Genomic DNA, 22399 nt, shown 5'->3' with positions numbered 1-22399 from the left:
GACGAAAGCAAACCTATTCTGGCTTTTGACACGGCCTGTCATTGTTTGTCTCCGAGGGACAGGCAAGGGGAGGAGGACAACGATATCAAGTTAAAGTCTGGTATGTGAGTGGAATAGATGGATGGCTGGATGGATGGCTGGCTGGATGGCTGGATGGATGGATGGCTGGGTGGCTGGATGGATGGATGGATGGCTGGATGGATGGATGGATGGATGGATGGATGCGGGATTGGTTGAAGTGCTAACTTTTTTATTGATGTTTTCTTTGTTCATTGTCGGGTATCTCTTATAAGCCAGGCTGACATGAAGCTAGGAGGTTCTTAGTGGCATTGCAACGCTCGTGCCTCTTGAGTTCTGGTGGTTCTGAAAGTGTGAGGTTAATGATGGGCTTATTTACTAGGCAACTTCCCTTTTCTGATTGTCGGTCGTTGGTCTTTTCAAACCAACCCCAGCGTGTAGAGTTAGAGCCAGTCTTCCAAGGCCACACTTCAATGACATTTGTTCACTTTTCTCCTCAATTAATATTGCCCATTTTCCTTAAATCATACATATGCATTGCATATAGGTCACATGTTATCTAACCATGCTATGCCATGTCAAATGGCGTCTGTGATGCTGGGAAACAGAGATGCATGCCTACTCCTCCACTCATTACCCTCCCAATGTTTCTCTGCTCTTCCTCCCAGTGTGAACGGGAACCTAAAGGTCGCCTCTGTTCACAGAACGGGTCTCTTTATGACAGGACGTCAGAGCCTGCCCCAGAAGTCAGGGGTCGCTGATTGTGGGCATGTTGCTATGACGTCAGATTGTGACCCCAGGAATTGAATGGGGTGGCCCTAGAGGAAGTGTCTCCTAAGGAGAGGCCTGTCTGGTTGATGGTATTGTTCCTCTGTGTGTGATCTCTCCATGGTACACACAGTGGGGAGGGGAAGTGCAACCAGTGTAATGAGACAGGAGCATCCTTCCTGACTCTGTGTGTGTGTGTGTGTGTGTGTGTGTGTGTGTGTGTGTGTGTGTGTGTGTGTGTGTGTGTGTGTGTGTGTGTGTGTGTGTGTGTGTGTGTGTGTGTGTGTGTGTGTGAGAGAGTGATTTACTAATGAGCGGGGAGTGCATGAACGTGGACTGAAAATGGGTACATGAGGACTAGGGCTGTGATGATACCAGTATTGTGAACAGATCAAACTCTTTGGTCTTTTAATAACTGCTGTATGTAAAACGTGTGCTATCGCTAGGAAAATAAATAGGACTTTTGATGACAACATAATGATGTTTGTTTCCAACATTAGGGCTGTTTTTCTAAAGAAGTTAAATCCACTTTGTGTTTTGTTTCATTCCCACGATACTACAGAGTATCGCGATACTGGTACCGTCCTGGCCCTAATGAGTACCAATTTATTGTAAAACACACATCCCATAGCAGTCTATTTTCCCATGGGAAGAAACACAACAGTGGACAGTGTGGCTGTGGCCTCCTTCCATGTGTGAGCTCTTTGGTCTAGTTAGAGACTACAGTACTAATAGTTTGGTCTAGTTAGAGACTACAGTACTAATAGTTTGGTCTAGTTAGAGACTACAGTACTAATAGTTTGGTCTAGTTAGAGACTACAGTACTAACAGTTTGGTCTAGTTAGAGACTACAGTACTAACAGTTTGGTCTAGTTAGAGACTACAGTACTAACAGTTTGGTCTAGTTAGAGACTACAGTACTAACAGTTTGGTCTAGTTAGAGACTACAGTACTAACAGTTTGGTCTAGTTAGAGACTACAGTACTAATAGTTTGGTCTAGTTAGAGACTACAGTACTAACAGTTTGGTCTAGTTAGAGACTACAGTACTACCAGTTTGGTCTAGTTAGAGACTACAGTACTAATAGTTTGGTGTAGTTAGAGACTACAGTACTAACAGTTTGGTCTAGTTAGAGACTACAGTACTAACAGTTTGGTCTAGTTAGAGACTACAGTACTAACAGTTTGGTCTAGTTAGAGACTACAGTACTAACAGTTTGGTCTAGTTAGAGACTACAGTACTAACAGTTTGGTCTAGTTAGAGACTACAGTACTAACAGTTTGGTCTAGTTAGAGACTACAGTACTAACAGTTTGGTCTAGTTAGAGACTACAGTACTAACAGTTTGGTCTAGTTAGAGACTACAGTACTACCAGTTTGGTCTAGTTAGAGACTACAGTACTACCAGTTTGGTCTAGTTAGAGACTACAGTACTAACAGTTTGGTCTAGTTAGAGACTACAGTACTAACAGTTTGGTCTAGTTAGAGACTACAGTACTAACAGTTTGGTCTAGTTAGAGACTACAGTACTAACAGTTTGGACACTAGTAGTGATGCTAACAATTCTACATGGTCGACCTGTAACACACACACACACACACACACACACACACACACACACACACACACACACACACACACACACACACACACACAGAGACATATACACACACACACACAGAGACATATACACACACACACACAGAGACATATACACACACACACAGAGACATACATACACACACAAACACCTAATTTCCATAGTAAAGTCCGGCTGCAGGGAGCTGGATCATTTGGGTGTGATTTGCGGAGATATCATCTGACATTGGTTTGCATGTGTCTGTGTATTAGCTGTGTGTATTAGTGTTTGTCTGTATTAGTAGTGTGTATTAAGTGTGTCTGTCTGTGTATATTAACAGCGTGTCTGTGTAATAGTAGTGTGTCTATGTGTATTACGGTGTGTGTCTGTGAATATTAACAGTGTGTGTCTGTGTGTATTAGCAGTGTGTGTCTGTGTGTGTTAGCAGTGTGTCTGTGTGTATTAGCAGTGTATGTATTAACGGTGTGTGTCTGTGTGTGTTAGCAGTGTGTCTGTGTGTATTACGGTGTGTGTATTAGCAGTGTGTCTGTGTGTGTGTTAATGGCATGTGTGTATTAACGGCGTGTGTGTATTAATGGTGTGTGTGTATGTATTCATTTTGTGTATTAACGGTGTTTCTGTGTGTATTAACGTTGTGTGTCGTTGTGTATTCACGGTGTGTGTCTGTGTGTATTCACGGTGTGTGTCTGTGTGTATTCACAGTGTGTGTCTGTGTGTATTCACAGTGTGTGTCTGTGTGTATTCACAGTGTGTGTCTGTGTGTATTCACAGTGTGTGTCTGTGTGTATTCACAGTGTGTGTCTGTGTGTATTCACAGTGTGTGTCTGTGTGTATTCACAGTGTGTGTCTGTGTGTATTCACAGTGTGTGTCTGTGTGTATTCACAGTGTGTGTCTGTGTGTATTCACAGTGTGTGTCTGTGTGTATTCACAGTGTGTGTCTGTGTGTTAGCAGTGTGTCTGTGTGTATTAACGGTGAGTGTGTGTGTGTATTAACGGTGTGTGTCTGTGTGTAGTCCTATAAACAGTGGACGTCAATCTGGGTCATCTGAGAGGTAACGTGTGGGTCTGCCATCTGTCCTCACTCTCTCACACTCACTCTCTCACTCTCTTTCTCTCACTCTCATTCTCACTGGCCACACCTGGACTGCTCACTGTAACTCTGAAGATAAAATACTCAACAAGGCTTTGATCACACATTGCTATTTGTCATAAATGGCCTCTTTTGCACCATTATTTTGCCTCATCCTCCCTGATCTGCAAGGTGAAGCAGACATACAGACGGCTCCTAAAGCTAGAACTGAGAATATACCCCCCCCCCCCCCCCCCCCCCCCCCCACACACACAGCCGATTGAGTTAGTACTGCATGGTATAGCCCAAGGCCCGTAGCTAATTAAACCTCTGTGTGTGTCTGGTCCAGGGAGAGCTCCAGAAATAGACCAAACACAGCAAGACGCTAGCCTGTTTTCCTGTTTCTTTCCCCCGAAGGGACCCCACGTTTTGTTTTCCACGCCTATCTGTTTTTAACGAAGTTAAAGAAAGCAAAGCATCTTCATGGCTTGATGCAACATTATGTACGCCACTGCCAAGTGTGCTTATCTGGACAGCAAACCTGTGTGTGTGTGTGAGAGAGGGGAGATTTGTTTTTAGTTTTTGCATCTGTAGGCCATGCCCTTTTCTGAGGTGTTTTGTTGCGGCTGGCCATGTCATTATGCTCTCTGATCTCTCTAATATCGTAGCCTCTCGTTTCCCTGATTCTTTCCTTTCCCTCCTTTTTTCTTGTTGATAATTTTCTCTATAGCCCCTGTTCCCTCCCCTCCTTTTCTCTTCATCTCAGCCCCTACCCAGTTTCCCCTCCGTCTCCCCCCTCCTCTCCCCCCTCCTCTCCTCTGTGGTTGGTCTATTTATAGCCCTGTCTTCCCAGGGCTCGGCTGGTACAAAAGCCTTTTCATGTTGCCACTATAATTTCAGCCTCTGTGCCTACGTACACAGACGGGAGAGAGGCATGGGCACACAGCTAGGTGTGTGTGTGTGTGTGTGTGTGTGTGTGCGCGCGCTGTACCCAAAGGGAGTGTTATTTTTACCTTTCCCCTCCACCTTTTCTCTCCCACCCTCTCCCCTTCTCTCTCCATCCCTTTCTCCCACACTTGCTATGCTGAGCACAGCCAGTTTCAGCCGAGCCCAACAACCAGCCTACACACACATACACACACACTGTCTGATGAATGAACGGTACCATTCCACTAAGCTTCCTTCAGGGCAGAGAACCCCTGGCATCTCAGCATGAGTTCCCAGCGTAGATTCTCTGCTGTTTCCAGGCGATTCAGGCTCTCTGGGTCCATAGCGAAGCGACGGTTGCTCCGTTAGGCTGATGCCGCGGTGGCTCCCTCTCAGAGAGGTGTAGTTCGGTCGGTTGTCGGTTGATTGCGGGAGGGTTGTCTCGATGTTGCGGACCATATTTGAAGCGGAGTTCTCTCCCTCTCCCACAGAGGGACTCCTGGGCAAGGAGCAGCAGCAGCTGGATGTCCTGAAGACATCTGCTCTCAACCACATCCCCACAGGTAGGAGACCAACACATTACCTGTCTGTCTTTCTTTCTGTGACTGAATGTCGATCGTTGTCTTTAGAATGTGTGTTTTTTAAGGTCTGTCTGTCACCCAAAGCTAAGATGAAAGCAATCTGGCTTTCTTGGAGGAGAAACGTTATGTGTACTTAAACTGATAAGAATGCTGAAGTCATTTCACAAAAGAACATTTGCGGGGTGTGACAAATTAAACCAAAAATTAAACCAGTCATGACTACTGGTTTCAATTTAATTTGCAGCAAATACTTTATGAATTTATTGTAACAAATCAGCTTGCAAGGTTGCTAGCCAACTAGCCTGCTAACGTTAGCCCTACTAGCTTGCTAATGTTAGATTAGTACTGGGTAAGTCAGACAGTTGCTATAATCACCTAGCTTACAGCTACATTAAAGTAAAGCAACGTTTTGGAAATACATAACGCCATTTAACCAGTTACCAAATAATGTTACCGGTATATGCAGTTATCTAAGCCAGCAAACTAAAGTTCATTATTTTAGCCTACTAGCCTAGCTAGCCAACCACCACGGTTGACATAGCTAAGGAGTAAGCCAGAGAACAACTAGTCACAGGCAGGAACCCACAGAACACAACAGCGGAGACATACCGATTGACGGCTGAGTTAGCTACAATAGTCAAAGAAGAACCAAGGAGATGCCTTCAGAGGGATAGTCAGATACACTATAAATATATATATATATATATATTTATATTTATATTTATTTATATTTATATTTATATATATATAAATATAAATATATATATATATATATATATTTATATTTATATATATTTATATTTATATATATATAAATATTAATATATATATATATATATATATATATATATAGTGTATCTATTACCAAAAATAATCTAAAATATATTTTGATTTAACACTTTTTTGGTTACTACATGATTCCATATGTGTTATTTTATAGTTTTGATATCTTCACTATTCTACAATGTAGAAAAATAGTCCAAATAAAATAAAACACTTTAAATGATAGGTGTGTCCAAACTTTTGACTGGTACTGTATATATATATAGTAGCCACCCTTTGCCTTGATAGTAGCCACCATTTGCCTGGATGACAGCTTTTCACACTCTTGGCGTTCTCTCAACCAGCTTCACCTGGAATGCTTTTCCAACAGTCTTGAAGGAGTTCCCACATATGCTGAGCACTTGTTGGCTGTTTTTTCTTCACTCTGCGGTCCAACTCATCTCAATTGGGTTGATGTCAGGTGATTATGGAGGCCAGGTCATCTGATGCAGTACTTCTTCACTCTCCATTTTGGTCAAATAGCCCTTACACAGCCTGGAGGTGTGTTGGGTAATTGTCCTGTTGAAAAACAAATGATAGTCCCATTAAGCCCAAACCAGGTGGGATGGCGTATCGCTGCAGAATGCTGTGGTAGACATGCTGGTTAAGTGTGCCTTGAATTATAAATAAATCAGTGTCACCAGCAAGCACCCCCACACTATCACACCTCCCCCTCCATGCTTCACGGTGGGAACCACACATGCGGAGATCCTCCGTTCACCTACTCAGCGTCTCACAAAGACACGGCTGTTGGAACCAAAAATCTCACATTTGGACTCATCAGACCAAAGGACAGATTTCCACCGGTCTTATGTCCATTGCTCATGTTTCTTGGCCCAAGCAAGTCTCTTCTTATTGGTTTCCTTTAGTAGTGGTTTCTTTGCAGCAATTTGAGCATGAATGCCTGATTCACACAGTCTCCTCTGAACAGTTGATGTTGATGTCTGTTACATGAACTCTGAAGAATTTATTTGGGCTGCAATTTCTGAGGCTGGTAACTCTAATGAACTTATCCTCTGTAGCAGAGGAAACTCTGGGTCTTCCTTTCCTGTGGTGGTCCTCATGAGAGCCAGTTTCATCATAGCGCTTGATGGTTTTTACAACTGCAAGAAACGTTCATGGTTCTTGAACTGTTCTGTATTGACTGACCTTCATTTTTTAAAGTATGATGAACTATCTTTTCTCTTTGCTTATTTGAGCTGTTCTTGCCATAATATGGGCTTGGTCTTTTACCAAATAGGGCTATCTTCTGTATACCAATGCTACCTTGTCGCAACACAACTGATTGGCACAAATGCATTAAGAAGGAAAGAAATTCCACAAATGAACTTTTAACAAGGCACACCTGTTAATTGAAATGTATTCCAGGTGCATGAAGCTGGTTGAGAGAATGCCAAGAGTGTGCAAAGCTGTCATCAAGGCAAAGGGTGGCTACTTTGAAGAATCTCAAATATAAAGTATATACGTTTATGGTTACTACATGATTCCATATGTGTTATTTCATCGTTTTGATGTCTTCACTATTATTCTACAATATAGAAAATAGTAGAAATTAAGAAAAACTTTTGAATGATTAGGTGTGTCCAAACTTTTGACGGGTACTGTACAAACGTATGTGGACACTAGAGGTCGACCGATTATGATTTTTCAACGCCAATACCGATACCGATTATTGGAGGACTAAAAAAAGCCGATATCGATTAATCGGCCGATTTTAAAATATTGTTTTTATTTGTATTAATGACAATTACAACAATACTGAATGAACACTTATTTCAACTTAATATAATACGTCAATAAAATCAATTTAGCCTCATAAATAATGAAACGTGTTCAATTTGGTTTAAATAATGCAAAAACAAAGTGTTGGAGAAGAAAGCAAAAGTGCAATATATGCCATGTAAAAAAGCTAACATTTAAGTTCCTTGCTCAGAACAGGAGAACATATGAAAGCTGGTGGTTCCTTTTAACATGAGTCTTCAATATTCCCAGGTAAGAAGTTTTAGGTTGTAGTTATTATAGGAATTATAGGACTATTTCTCTCAACGATTTGTATTTCATATACCTTTGACTATTGGATGTTCTTATAGGCACTTTAGTATTGCCAGTGTAACAGTATAGCTTCCGTCCCTCTCCTTGCCCCTACCTGGGCTCGAACCAGGAACACATCGACAACAGCCACCCTCGAAGCATCGTTACCCATGCGGAGCAAGGGGAACAACTACTCCAAGTCTCAGAGCGAGTAACGTTTGAAACGCTATTAGCGCGCACCCCGCTAACGAGCTAGCCATTTCACATCGGTTACACCAGCCTAATCTCGGGAGTTGATAGGCTTGAAGTCATAAACAGCGCAATAGCTGCTGGCAAACGCACTAAAGTGCTGTTTGAATGAATGCTTACGAGCCTGCTGGTGCCTACCATCGCTCAATCAGACTGCTCTATCAAATCATACACTTAATTATAACATAACACACAGAAATACGAGCCTTAGGTCATTAAAATGGTTGAATCCGGAAACTATAATTTCGAAAACAAAATGCTTATTGTTTCAGTGAAATACGGAACCGTTACGTATTTTATCAAACGGATCGCATCCCTAAGTCTAAATATTGCTGTTACATTGTACAACCTTCAATGGTATGTCATCATTATGTACAATTCTAGCAGGCAATATTAACTAAATATGCAGGTTTAGAAATATATACTTGTGTATTGATTTTAAGAAAGGCATTGATGTTTATGGTTAGGTACATTGGTGCAACGGCAGTGCTTTTTTCAAATGCGCTTGTTAAATCATCACCGTTTGTTGAAGTAGGCTGTGATTCGATGATAAATTAACAGGCACCGCATCGATTATATGCAACGCAGGACACGCTAGATAAACTAGCAATATTATCACCCATGTGTAGTTAACTAGTGATTATGTTAAGATTGATTGTTTTTTATAAGATAAGTTTAATGCTAGCTAGCAACTTACATTGGCTTCTTGCTGCCCTCGCGTAACGGGTAGTCAGCCTGCGACGTAGGCTCCTCGTGGAGTGCAATGTAAGGCAGGTGGTTAGAGCGTTGGACTAGTAACCGGAAGATTGCAAAAACGAATCCCCGAGCTGACAAGGTAAAAGTATGTCGTTCTGCCTCTGAACAAGGCAGGTAACCCACCGTTCCTAGGCCGTCATTAACTTCCCTAGTTAAATAAAGGTGTAAAAAAAAATACAGATTTACCGATTGTTATGAAAAATTGAAATCGGACCTAATTAATCGGCCATTCCGATTAATCGGTCGACCTTTAGTGGGCACCCCTTCAAATTAGTGAATTCGGCTATTTTAGCCACACCCATTGCTGACAGGTGTAGAAATAGTCTGTCTTCAGTTTCAACACTCACTACCGAGTTCCAAATTGCCTCTGGAAGCAACATCAGCACAGGAACTGTTTGTCGGAACTTTCAGGAAATGGGTTTCCATGGCCGAGCAGCCACACACAAGCCAAAGATCACCATGCACAATGCCAAGCTTCAGCTGGAGTGGTGTAAAGCTCGCTGCCATTGGATTCTGGAGCAATGGAAACGTGTTCTCTGGAGTGATGAATCACGCTTCACCATCTGGCAATCCGACGGAGAAATCTGGGTTTGGGGGACACCAGGACAACGCTACCTGCCCGACTGCATAGTGTCTACTGTAAAGTTTGGTGAAGGAGGAATAATGACCTGGGGCTGTTTTTCATTGTTCGGCTAGGCCCCTTAGTTCCAGTAAAGGGAAATCTTAACACTACAGCATACAATGACGTTCTAGACGTTTCTGTGCTTCCAACTTTATGGCAACATTTTGTGGAAGGCCCTTTCCTGTTTCAGTATGACAATTCCCCTGTGCACAAAGCGAGGTCCGTACGGAAATGGTTTGTTGATCGGTGTGGAAGAACTTGACTGGCCTGCACAGAGCCCCGACCTCAACCCCATCGAAACCTTTGGGATGAATTGGAACGCAGACTGTGAGCCAGGCCTAATCGCCCAACATCAGTGCCCGACTTCACTAATGCTCTTGTGTCTGAATGGAAACAAGTCCCTGCAGCAATGTTCCAGCATCTAGTGGAAAGCCTTCCTAGAAGAGTGAAGGCTGTTATAGCAGGGGGGACAAACTCCATATTAATGCCAATGATTTTGGAATGAGATGTTCGACAAGCAGGTGTCCATATACTTTTAGTCATGTAGTGTAGCTAATCCAATAGTGATATAGTGAGGTAAATCCATATAGAATTTACCCGGTTTATCTCCAGCACTGCTGACACTCGCAATGTACCAGAAGGTTGGTAGGAAATAGATGTTGCAGGCTTCACATTCACGCTCGGCACAGCACCTGGTTTCAGTCAGTCTCAAATCGAATCCTGCCATCGAAGTCTTCCGGGGAGAAATGAGCACTGGATACAGTAGAGTTGCCCACAGTTCCCATACTCCAATCCGTTCACGTCAACCACACACACAGTTCCCATACTCCAATCCGTTCACGTCAACCACACACACTGTTCCCATACTCCAATCCATTCACGTCAACCACACACACAGTTCCCATACTCCAATCCGTTCACGTCAACCACACACACAGTTCCCATACTCCAATCCATTCACGTCAACCACACACACTGTTCCCATACTCCAATCCGTTCACGTCAACCACACACACTGTTCCCATACTCCAATCCGTTCACGTCAACCACACACACTGTTCCCATACTCCAATCCGTTCACGTCAACCACACACAGTTCCCATACTCCAATCCGTTCACGTCAACCACACACACAGTTCCCATACTCCAATCCGTTCACGTCAACCACACACACAGTTCCCATACTCCAATCCGTTCACGTCAACCACACACACAGTTCTCATACTCCAATCCGTTCACGTCAACCACACACACAGTTCCCATACTCCAATCCGTTCACGTCAACCACACACACAGTTCCCATACTCCAATCCGTTCACGTCAACCACACACACTGTTCCCATACTCCAATCCGTTCACGTCAACCACACACACTGTTCCCATACTCCAATCCGTTCACGTCAACCACACACACAGTTCCCATACTCCAATCCGTTCACGTCAACCACACACACTGTTCCCATACTCCAATCCGTTCACGTCAACCACACACAGTTCCCATACTCCAATCCGTTCACGTCAACCACACACACTGTTCCCATACTCCAATCCGTTCACGTCAACCACACACACTGTTCCCATACTCCAATCCGTTCACGTCAACCACACACACTGTTCCCATACTCCAATCCGTTCACGTCAACCACACACACAGTTCCCATACTCCAATCCGTTCACGTCAACCACACACACTGCTCCCATACTCCAATCCGTTCACGTCAACCACACACTGCACTAGCTACAAATGACGGAAAATTCGCTCGACAAATGACGAAACACTCGCTCGACTACCAAACGCACAGGAGACGAGGATTTCTATAGTTTCTTCTTCATGGATGTACATAGTAGCTTGCCAGCACTTGGTTTGGAATGTCATCCCATGTTAGCATGGCTAGTAGCTAACGTTAGCCAGCTGGAACTAGATAGGTAGTACCAGTTCTCCATATGACGGTGAGAAATAGTGCTTTGTGGGTAGTTCTGAAGATATTCGGAAATGAATATGTAAAAACGCTAAAACATAACTAAGTTTGTAGTTATAGGTAACCAGATCGTGACTACAACTAAGTTACTAAGTCTTTGACCACACTGTTGTTGCTTCCTACCTTTTAATAGGGCGTTGGGCTAGAACAGCTTCAGTGCACCTTGACATAGATTCTACAAGTGGCTGGAAATCTGAGGGATGCAACATCGCTCTTCCACAAGAAATTCCATCATTTGTTGTTTTATTGATGTTGGTGGAAAACACTGTCACGTCCCTCTCCAGAATCTCCCATAAGTCTTAACTTCCAAGTCACTGAGATCTCTTCTATCCATGGTAGCCAAAATAATGGGCAACTGGGTCTTTTTATACATGACCCTACGTATGATGGCATGTTAATTGCCTAATTAACTCAGGAATATTCAATATACTTTATATAATTTACTCAAGTCTTTCCTTTATTTTGGCAGTCTTGGTATTTAACACATAAATAAGCCATCTACCACTTCTTCACCCTGTTGCCGGGCAAAAAACATTTCTCTCCTTTCCTCCCGTACGGAACCATCTCTTTCTCCCTGTCTCTCTCTCTCTGTCTCTGTCTCTGTCTCTTTCTCTTTCTGTCTGTCTGTCTGTCTGTCTGTCTGTCTGTCTGTCTGTCTGTCTGTCTGTCTGTCTCTCTCTGTCAGTCTCTCTCTCTCTCTGTCAGTCTCTCTCTGTCTCTCTTTACACCATGTGTTGTTCTTTATTCAGCTGCAGTGACACCATTAAATATTGAAATATCCCTTACTGACATCATAGATTTCTGGGGCTGGTTGTCATGGAAACCGTATACGTCTTGTACTGCCGCCCACAGACCGATACGGAGAACCCCATTCAATAGTCTGACTCAATGGACCTCCTCTCATATGCTCTATGGGCACTTTTCTACATGCATTTCTTTGCGTTCCAGAATAACAAGGCAGTGAGAGTATACACCCGGCGGTGTGACTAGCCTGAACGGTGCAGCTGCCTCATTTTAACCACAGTCATGTCCCTGGTTAGCATTGTTTAGCTCACTCATTGAAGCACGGTATATGTGGATGATGTCAGTCTCTCCAAGGCTGTTGATACAGCTTCTAGAATCGGATGCATTAGATCTAGGGTAGGAGTGGTAATCTTGGCTCAGATCCCCCCCCATCTGTCCATTCATTATTATCTAAAAGGCTAAACTGATCCTAGATCAGTTCCTACTGTGAGACGCTTGACACATCCAGCCGCTGGTGTCCAGTTCCAGACCTTTGTCTGTGTGTAATACGCAGTGTGACCCAGCCGTCATCTGATGCCATGACCCCAGGATAATGCTTTGGCGTGTGGAAAACGTCTCCCATAACACACGACAGGCCGCCCCCGTCCTCCCCTCGCTCAGATGTAAATCCATGTGGTTGATACACATCGAGCTCTCGAGTCGTGATGCAGGGCAAAGAAAACACCTCTCGCTTAAACAGCTTATTTGTAATCTGAGAAAGGAAATTAGATTTGACCACAGTGGTCGAGCTGTTTTGCCTGTCTAGTGTTGGTTTTCATCTCTGTTGAGTTTGATACTGAACCATGTTAATACCTGATGACCCAACTCAGAACGGGGGTCCCAACTTCCCCTGATACAGGGTCTCCGTTACCGTTGCTTTAGCCTGAATAGAGCTAGGGGAAACACTGCTCCCCCAGCTTTGACACAGATTTCTGTTATATGGGTGAGAATGAGCTCTTCTGGAGATCCACCTCTGCTTGAACCTGTCTTCTCCCACAGACATGGAGGACAGAGCGCCCTCTCTCCTGTATGACCGTGACGTGCGCCGTCGTCCATAGATTAGTCTGGGTTAAATAGCGAGAGATGTACTTGTGCACGTATGTATGGGCACCCTCATATCCTCACGTCTCACCCTTCTGTTCCTCACGTCCCCCTTTCTCTCCCCCGTCCCTCCCCCGGCTGCCGCGCTGCAGACTGGAACGCTGACGTCAGCCGGAGGCCCGGGACAGGCCGGAGCATGTTGGGATGAGTCGGGCTCGCTGCACACAGACACCCCACCTCTCTCCCTGTCTCTCTGTCGCTAGAGGAACACAGACGTGTGGAGGAACTCCACTGTCTCTGTCTGTAAGATGAGCTGCCAGAGGGTGGCGGCAAGACACTGACTGACAGACAGACCGGCCATTTGAGTGGCTGATCTCTGATAGAGTTCCTCGTGGTTTCCTGTGGGGTGTTGGCTTGGACGAGTTGGCGCTCGTCCTCTGTCCCTCTAGGTATTAATATGAAAGCCTGGTGTACATGAACCTGAACTTATTGTCACTGTTTTGCAAAATCTCTGGTTTCCTTCATAATCATTGATCTTGAACCACCTGAAAGGTGAAAGCAGACCCTTCCAACCTTTGACCTTCCAGTCCCCATACAGACCACTCAGTTTCCCATCGCAGCAAGCTGCGTCCTCATAAAATACACAACCTGTTTCTGTCATGCCGTCTCTCCCTCTCCTTGTTTCACCACCCGCCAGGCCCTGTGACAAACTTCTTACCATTCACATCTCTAAACGTGGTAAATAATATCTCCCCAGCCCATTCTGACCGGCGATAGGCAGGACTCGGCCTGGGTTGAGCTCGACATCTATTAGACCTAATGAGCGGAGTGTAGAGCCTTTGTAATCAGACTGAGGGACATCCTCAGACAACAGGCTTTAAATCAGAGCTGCGCTGCAGAGCGAGCGGCTGTACTGTCTGGTAGATCTATTTCTATCTGTATTCTGTAATGGGAGCCGGCAGAGGGAGGGAGCAGGGAGGCCCCACAGGGGTGGTAAACACATTGTTTATCTGAGGAGAGAAGAGAAGGGTGAGGAAGAGGGAAAGAAACGGGAGAGATATAAATAGATGGATAGAAAAGCTTGATAGAGATGTGTGTGGAAAGAGAGACGGAGAGAGTGGGCGAAAGAGGCTGAAAGAGAGGGGGACGGAGCGAGAAAGAAGAAGAGACAGAAGAGAGAGAGAGAGAAAGCAGAGTTGTGGTTGTTTATATGGAGTGTTGGAGGGAGTCTGTTTGGTGTAATGAATAAGCCAAGTCACTACTGAATAATCTATGACTCACATGGTGGGGAGCTTTCCCCCGTGGAAGCTGAAGAGAGAAAGAGAGGACAGGGGGAAAACAGTGAAAGGTCTCAGCCATCTCTCTCTACATCTCCATCTATTTGTCAGGGTTTTTCTCTCTTCATTTGAGGTACTGTTGCACGTGCTGTATTACACAAGGAGCCGTGAGCTGTTATCAATGTTTATTACAGGTTATATAATGCATTGATAGAATGAACTATAAATGATTTAATATCATCCATTATAAACAGGTAGCTGATAAAGGGTGTTAACTAAATGTATTTGCGTCAGAAATAATTCCTCTTATAAAAAAAAGTGGAATTGCTGTGTAAGACGGTAGGATTTTACACAGGACACAGTTGAGAGGCTTTCAAAGCCGTTTAGATGGAGGGAAAAAGCCTGTTTTCCTGCCAGCCGTCTTCTGATGCAGGTAGGGTGTTGTGTAAGAGCTACTTGTGGAGGACTTTACTGCAAGCCAAGTGTGTCTGCGCCAGAGTGCACGTTGGCCCTTGTTTTGGTGAGAGGTAGTGGGATACAGTCGTTGTTATCTCCGTAAACTTGAGCGTTGACGTCACCGCGAGCCGGGGGAGATGGGCAGATATCAACGTTTATCTTGCCAAAATAAGTGGCTCCCGTGAGAGACGTCACATAGTCAGCTCGTTGCTGAAATGGAATCGGAGCTTGTGCAGAGCTTGTGCACCGTGGTTTAATACAACTGGAGAGTGGTGCCTATAGCAGCTGGCATGCTTACAGTTGTGTGTGGCCTACCTGTTGCCCGGCTAGACTGAACCCTTCTACTGTAGGCCTTCCCCCATGTCCTTCCACTGTCCCATAAATCAGTGCTCTGTAATGTAGAACACAACTGTGAAGTTTCTCTTACGCTCTTACGTCAGAGCATATAACACAAGGGGGGGGGGGGGTTGACGGGGAGTCTCCTAGCAACCATAAAGAGCCCTTATAGCCTTAATTAGTTCAATTGAGGCTATAGACATATATTTCACAGAACCGTGATCTGAAGAAAAGAGAGTAGTGTGTGTGACGCCAGAGCAATGTCCAACACTGTGGGTCTATTTCTAGAGGGAACTAGTTTTCTGTACTCACAGGGAAGAGGGGGGATGCAGTGTCAACAGAGGAAGACACAGAGAATAGTTTTTTTCCCTCCGTCCACGCTGCTATCTATCTCCTGTGTATCTGCCGTCGGTTCCAGGAAATGGAGGAGCAGCAGAATAAACAGACAGCAGGCTTACGACTGCCCTGTGATGTCACCAGCACAGAGAGAGGGAGGGGGGCACAGAGACTGGTAAAAAGAGGGAGAGGGGAGGGACACAGAGACTGGTAAAAAGAGGGGAGGGACACAGAGACTGGTAAAAAGAGGGGAGGGACACAGAGACTGGTAAAAAGAGGGAAGCGGGAGAGGGTAGGGACACAGACGGGTAAAGACAGAGGAGGGACACAGAGAGAGGTAGTTAGCGAGGGAGCAGGAGTGTTGAGAAAGCAGAACAGAAATCTGAGGAAAGGAGAGGAGGACAGAGACTGACAGAAATATAAAGAGTAGCACCACTACAGCTAAATAGATCCTTACGCACGGCAGAGACGAGCTGAAGAGGAGGAAACGATAGGAGGAGGGAAAGAGAGGAGAGTGTTTATCGCCATGATCACTACAGCACTGATGGGTATGTCAATTATATATGTTCTATTACACATTGCTTCTCTGAAAGTAGTTCCTCTCTGTCTCTCTCTCTCTCTCCCTGTTTCTCTCTCTCTCTCTGTCTCTCTCTGTTTCTCTCTCTGTGTCTGTCTCTCTCTCCTTCTCTCTTCCTCCTCTTCCTCCTCTCCTCTCTTTCTTTCTTTCGTTCTTTCTTTCTTTCTCTTTCTCTCCTCTCTCTCTCTTCTTCCTCTCTCTTTCTTTCTCTTTCTCTCCTTCTCTCCTCTCTCTCTCTCTTTTAAACTATTCCTCTCTGTTACGTTCTCTTTCTCTCTGCTTGTTGGTTAGTGTTGTGTACACGGCGTGGTATAGTCAATGAGATGATCACAGACAGGCAGTACCAGTCAGTGGCTGCAGCATGTGTTTCAGAGCTAGGACATTATGGTTGTGTGTTTGTATCGAGTGAGTGTGTTTGTGTGTGTCTGTGCACGGGACAGAAGCGCGGGTCGTTGGTCTTGGAATGCTGTGCTTGACTGTGTGTGGGAGGGGCAGGCTCCTTAGGGAGGGGGGCCAAGAATCAGGGGAGAGAGAGAAAATATGCATATTGGTTTGTGCAGCATCACTAAGTACGTTTACATGAACATTTATAATTCAATATTAAACTGATTAGAAGGCTGAGTATGGGATTAGTCATGTAAAGCCCTTATTCTGCTGATCTTAATGGGCGTCAGGTCAAAATGGAAGTAAGCATACGGCCATTAAAACATCTGCTTTTCTGAGCCATCTTTCAAATAGCGAGGACATGTTAACACCCTGGTTGGAGTTTCCGCCGTGTATTTGATATGCGTGTGTCCCACCTAGCACCAGCAGCACAAAGGGAAGTGAGTTAGGGAAAGACTGACGGTATGCATCTTTCAAATAGTTTTCACATACGAACTGTATATGTCCCAACTCAAATGCTTCCCAAGAAGAACATGATCGCTGTGGTAAAACGTTTGTTTTGATTGGTGGTCGTTCTGCATATAGCCAAGTCCCATCAGGCAGCCTGATTTCAGATGTGTCCATGTCAACAGGATTATTCTGCATATAGCCAAGTCCCATCAGGCAGCCTGATTTCAGATGTGTCCATGTCAACAGGATTATTCTGCATATAGCCAAGTCCCATCAGGCAGCCTGATTTCAGATGTGTCCATGTCAACAGGATTATTCTGCATATAGCCAAGTCCCATCAGGCAGCCTGATTTCAGATGTGTCCATGTCAACAGGATTATTCTGCATATAGCCAAGTCCCATCAGGCAGCCTGATTTCAGATGTGTCCATGTCAACAGGATTATTCTGCATATAGCCAAGTCCCATCAGGCAGCCTGATTTCAGATGTGTCCATGTCAACAGGATTATTCTGCATATAGCCAAGTCCCATCAGGCAGCCTGATTTCAGATGTGTCCATGTCAACAGGATTATTCTGCATATAGCCAAGTCCCATCAGGCAGCCTGATTTCAGATGTGTCCATGTCAACAGGGTTGTTCTGCATATAGCCAAGTCCCATCAGGCAGCCTGATTTCAGATGTGTCCATGTCAACAGGGTTGTTCTGCATATAGCCAAGTCCCATCAGGCAGCCTGATTTCAGATGTGTCCATGTCAACAGGATTATTCTGCATATAGCCAAGTCCCATCAGGCAGCCTGATTTCAGATGTGTCCATGTCAACAGGATTATTCTGCATATAGCCAAGTCCCATCAGGCAGCCTGATTTCAGATGTGTCCATGTCAACAGGATTGCTATGGAAATTGTTCTTCTTGCAAAGCATGTCAACGTGATCTGACTTCACTATTATTGTGTGCATGTAACCGTACTCATTCATCTGATAAACCCAGTGACTGTGTCTGCCTTTTGTGTGTGTTGTGTGTATGAGTCTTTAGGACTGTGTGTGTGTTGCACCTAGTGTGGGTGTTAGCCTAACACGATTTAGACAAAGTTTCAAGCAAACATATCTGGCTGTCTGGCACGCTGTTGGGAAAACTTGTAGATAAATAATCGTCCAATCGCGACTATTTATTCAGATTTAATGGGGAGGAAGCCGTGCGATTGGAGGCCTTCCTGTAGCAGTGCGTTCTGGGGGTGGTTGGCCAGGGCCGAGGTCTCCACCACCACGCCACAGTTCAATGCAGTCTTTGTGAGAGAAGTGCTAGACTTCATGTTGGACTTATCAGGGCCAGATGGACAGTACTGTGAAGGGGCTCTCTGTGCTGATAAGGATGGTGTGTGTGTGTGTGTGTGTGTGTGTGTGTGTGTGTGTGTGTGTGTGTGTGTGTGTGTGTGTGTGTGTGTGTGTGTGTGTGTGTGCGCGCACCGAATGTGATGACTGTTTTATGTTATTATCTACCTGGGTAGATATTTCGTCTTTATTCTTTTCTTTTCTTTCTTTTCTTTTATTTAGTCTTTTTTCATTATTCAATATGCGTGGACCAACATTCTCTCTCTGTTCCTCTCTCTAGTGGACATTAACTCTGCCCTGCCCCTGCGTCTGCCCCCGGCTGCCATCCCCATGGACCTACGCATTGACCAGCACCATCACCAGCAGCAGCAGCAGCTGTCTATGTCTCCTTCTGCAGCCCAGGTGTCTGCAGCCCAGGTGTCTGCAGCCCAGGCGTCTGCAGCCCAGGCCAGAGAGCAGCAGCTTCAGCAGGAGCTCCTATCCCTGAAACAGAAACAACAGATTCAGAGACAGCATCTCATCGCTGAGTTCCAGAGGCAACATGAGCAGCTCAACCGCCAGCATGAAGCCCAGCTACAGGAACATGTTAAGGTGGGGAGGGAGGGAGAGGGGGAGAGGGAGGGAGGCGGGTGGGTGTAAGGCTCCGCTCCAGAAGCATGTCAAGAAAGATGGTCATTTCCCTCTCATACATGTCTAAACTAGATCTCTCTCAGTGCAGCAGAAGCCTTTCAGCCCTATGATATTAGCCCTGCTCTTGGGTCAGTGTTTGGGCCTGTAAGTGACCTAGATTCTGCAGATTGAAGGGCTGAGGGCTGATCCCAGTACAGTGCTAACAGCACAAGGGCTCCTTTGGCCTGTGGTGGGGCTGGAAGACCACTCAGGTAGCAGAGAGTGACGCAAAGCCAAGGCAGGGAGGCCCAGGCTCAATCAGCCCCATTCAGAGCCTGTACACACACACACACACACCGAGACCTGCAGCACACACACCGAGAGCTGCAGCACACACCTCTGCCTATCACCAATTACCAAGACAGGTCAAGGAGTGGAAAAGAAAGTAGGAGACAGACACTGGTGGATTGGAAAGAGAAAGACATGGAATCGTCTTGTCTTCCCTGTATACCTCTATGGAACTCTTTAGGTTAAGGTGTCTCCCCTTAAATGCACCAAAGGCTGGATTCCAAACTTAAAGCACTCCCTTCCATTTGCCCTTGAATATTGAAAGGGGGAAAGTTTGGGACCTATCCAAAACCATACCGTGCCTGCCTGCTGCCCTTCTGTCACGCACCTCCTCACCTCCCATATGAATGTATCCATCCGCAGGACTCTTATTCCAGTCACTTTCCCTTGACGGTAAACACGGCTGCATGTCCTCGCTAGCAGGCGCTTATTTAAAACAAACTAAACCATCCAAGGTAATAACAAACATCCCCGCCAAATTACGTCCAATCAAATTAATCAAATATTGGAGTTGGGCACTCTACTAAGGAGAGAGCATGGGGTCGTGTGTGTGTGTGTGTCTAATAGTTGAGTTTGGTCGTGATGTAGAGGGTCCATGGTGCGTACAGAGAGGAAAGGTTATTCACGTATTGACTGGAGTGTTCTGGTTCCTGTAAACATGCCGGGAACATTTGCATGGACAGTGATTGGGCTGAGGCTGAATAGATGTGTTGTGATAGCGTGAGGTGACCAGGCTAGCATGTTCACTTGGGTTTTGGGTGAACGTGTCAGGAATGGGGGATAGCTGCGAGATACAAGACCTGCAGGGCAAGGAGAGAGAAGGGAGGGAGCGAGGGAGAAATCAGCATTGGCTCCTGGCCCCAGAACCAACAGCAGGATGTTGTACCAACATTGTAGTAACATTATAGTACTGTTACTGTAACATTGTAGTAACATAACGTTGTTATCGCAGGAGCTCCTGGCCCAGGATGTTATATTAACGTTGCAGTAACGTTGTGTTCCCCTCCATGCAGCAGGAGCTCCTGGCCCAGGATGTTATATTAACGTTGCAGTAACGTTGTGTTCCCCTCCATGCAGCAGGAGCTCCTGGCCCAGGATGTTATATTAACGTTGCAGTAACGTTGTGTTCCCCTCCATGCAGCAGGAGCTCCTGGCCCAGGATGTTATATTAACGTTGCAGTAAAGTTGTGTTCCCCTCCATGCAGCAGGAGCTCCTGGCCCAGGATGTTATATTAACATTGCAGTAAAGTTGTGTTCCCCCTCCATGCAGCACCAGCAGGAGCTCCTGGCCCAGGATGTTATATTAACGTTGTGTTCCCCTCCATGCAGCACCAGCAGGAGCTCCTGGCCCAGGATGTTATATTAACGTTGTAGTAACGTTGTGTTCCCCTCCATGCAGCATCAGCAGGAGCTCCTGGCCCTGAAACATCAGCAGGAGCTGTTGGAGCACCAGAGGAAGATGGAGAAGCACCGTCTGGAGCAGGAACTGGACAAACACCAGAGAGAACAGAAACTACTGCTGCTCAAGAACAAGGAGAGAGGACAGGAGAGTAAGCAGCTGGAACAATACATTATAATATTACTAGTAGAACTAAAATGGGGCGACTATGTACAAATTGTGCTGTGATTTTTAAACGGATCACCTGACGTGGACGAAAATACCCTCTATTTAAAGCTCACTATCTGCATTTTAAGCTCTATTGTCATTTGCTGATTTCAAATCCAAACCTTTGAAGTATAGAGCCAAAAGAAGAAACAGAAATTACGGAGGGCAGTGTATATCTCTCTCACACCCAACCATCCTCCATTCTGGTCATCCCTCTATTCTAGAGTGGATGTGCTTGTCTGGTGTTGCCGTGCTGCCTGCTCTGTCAGTGGAGAGGTGTTGAGAGAGACAGGCAGCAGGCTACAGGTAGAGGGCTGGCCTCGCCACCACAAGGCCACCGGCTCATTAATCATCTAGTGGTATGGATGGGCTAAACACACACAGGGTCACCAGACAGGATGGATGGAAACGGTAGCTGCCGTGGAGGAGTTTGATCTGATATAACCCTCATTAGTCTAGAGCTGAGGGTTCTCTCTGTGTCTCTGTCTCTCTGATTCTGTTTGTCTAGATCCTCATCTTCTCTCTCTACATAATCACCAATTAATGACAACGGTTCACGCGATATGGATGAAAATACTCTCAAATTAAAGTTGACAGTTTGCACTTTAACCTCGTAGTCATTGTTTGATTTCAAATCCAAACTTTTGGAGTATAGAGACAAAATAAGAGAAAATGCTTCACTGCCTCAATAATTACAGAGGGCAGTGTTTTGCACAGCTTTGGGAATTGGAAATGTGACCGTTTGAATAGCCCATCATATCAATGGGAATCTGTGATGGATATAACTTTAACCTCTCCCTCACTCTGCTGGCATATTGCTCAAGTCTATCCTTTCCTTCTTGATCTATGTGATGGGCCTTAAGGCCAGGAATTGGGTGTGAGTGATCTGTTCCATCTGCAGTGCCGGAGGCTGGAGTGTCTTCTTACCCTGGTACCATGTACCCCTCTCAGGTGCAGTGGCCAGTACGGAGGTGAAGATGCGACTGCAGGAGTTTGTGCTGAACAAGAAGAAGGCTCTGGCCCAGAGGAGTCTCAACCACGGGGGTTTGCCCAACGACCCCCGCTACTGGTACGGGTGAGTACTGTCACACACACACACACACACACACACACACACGCGCACTCACACTCACACACACACCCACGGAGGACACAGCAGACTATTTGGTCCTGTTGAGAGGACCTCTCCCCCCTCAGCCTTGAGTGTTTATTATCGAGCCGTGGAACCCACGTCCAGCTGTGACCTGTGTGTTCAGTATTAGGTGCTGTGTGAACCCACGTCCAGCTGTGGCCTGTGTTTTCAGTATTAGGTGCTGTGTGAACCCACGTCCAGCTGTGGCCTGTGTGTTCAGTATTAGGTGCTGTGTGAACCCACGTCCAGCTGTGGCCTGTGTGTTCAGTATTAGGTGCTGTGTGAACCCACGTCCAGCTGTGGCCTGTGTGCTC

General features: G+C 45.5%; 1 protein-coding gene across 6 annotated transcripts in view; it reads left to right on the top strand.

The window, feature by feature from the left end:
* LOC129844790 (histone deacetylase 4-like) overlaps positions 1-22399 on the top strand; it is a 65683-nt gene that overhangs the window by 10280 nt on the left and 33004 nt on the right. The window contains exons 3-7 of one of the 6 annotated variants that reach the window (XM_055912917.1): positions 4874-4945; positions 18671-18792; positions 18823-18981; positions 20747-20897; positions 21905-22028. In XM_055912917.1, coding sequence (XP_055768892.1) covers positions 4874-4945; positions 18671-18792; positions 18823-18981; positions 20747-20897; positions 21905-22028 — 628 coding nt within the window. Of the gene's footprint in view, positions 1-3748; positions 4946-15995; positions 16200-18670; positions 18982-20746; positions 20898-21904; positions 22029-22399 lie in introns of those variants that run through there. The other 5 variants (XM_055912916.1, XM_055912915.1, XM_055912914.1 and 2 more) reach the window with 5 other exon arrangements.

This window comes from Salvelinus fontinalis, unplaced genomic scaffold (genome assembly GCF_029448725.1).
Source record: "Salvelinus fontinalis isolate EN_2023a unplaced genomic scaffold, ASM2944872v1 scaffold_0231, whole genome shotgun sequence".
Classification (NCBI taxonomy): Eukaryota; Metazoa; Chordata; class Actinopteri; order Salmoniformes; family Salmonidae; genus Salvelinus; species Salvelinus fontinalis.
The sequence above is the reverse complement of the archived record's forward strand: the minus strand, read 5'-3'. Positions and strand labels throughout refer to the sequence as shown.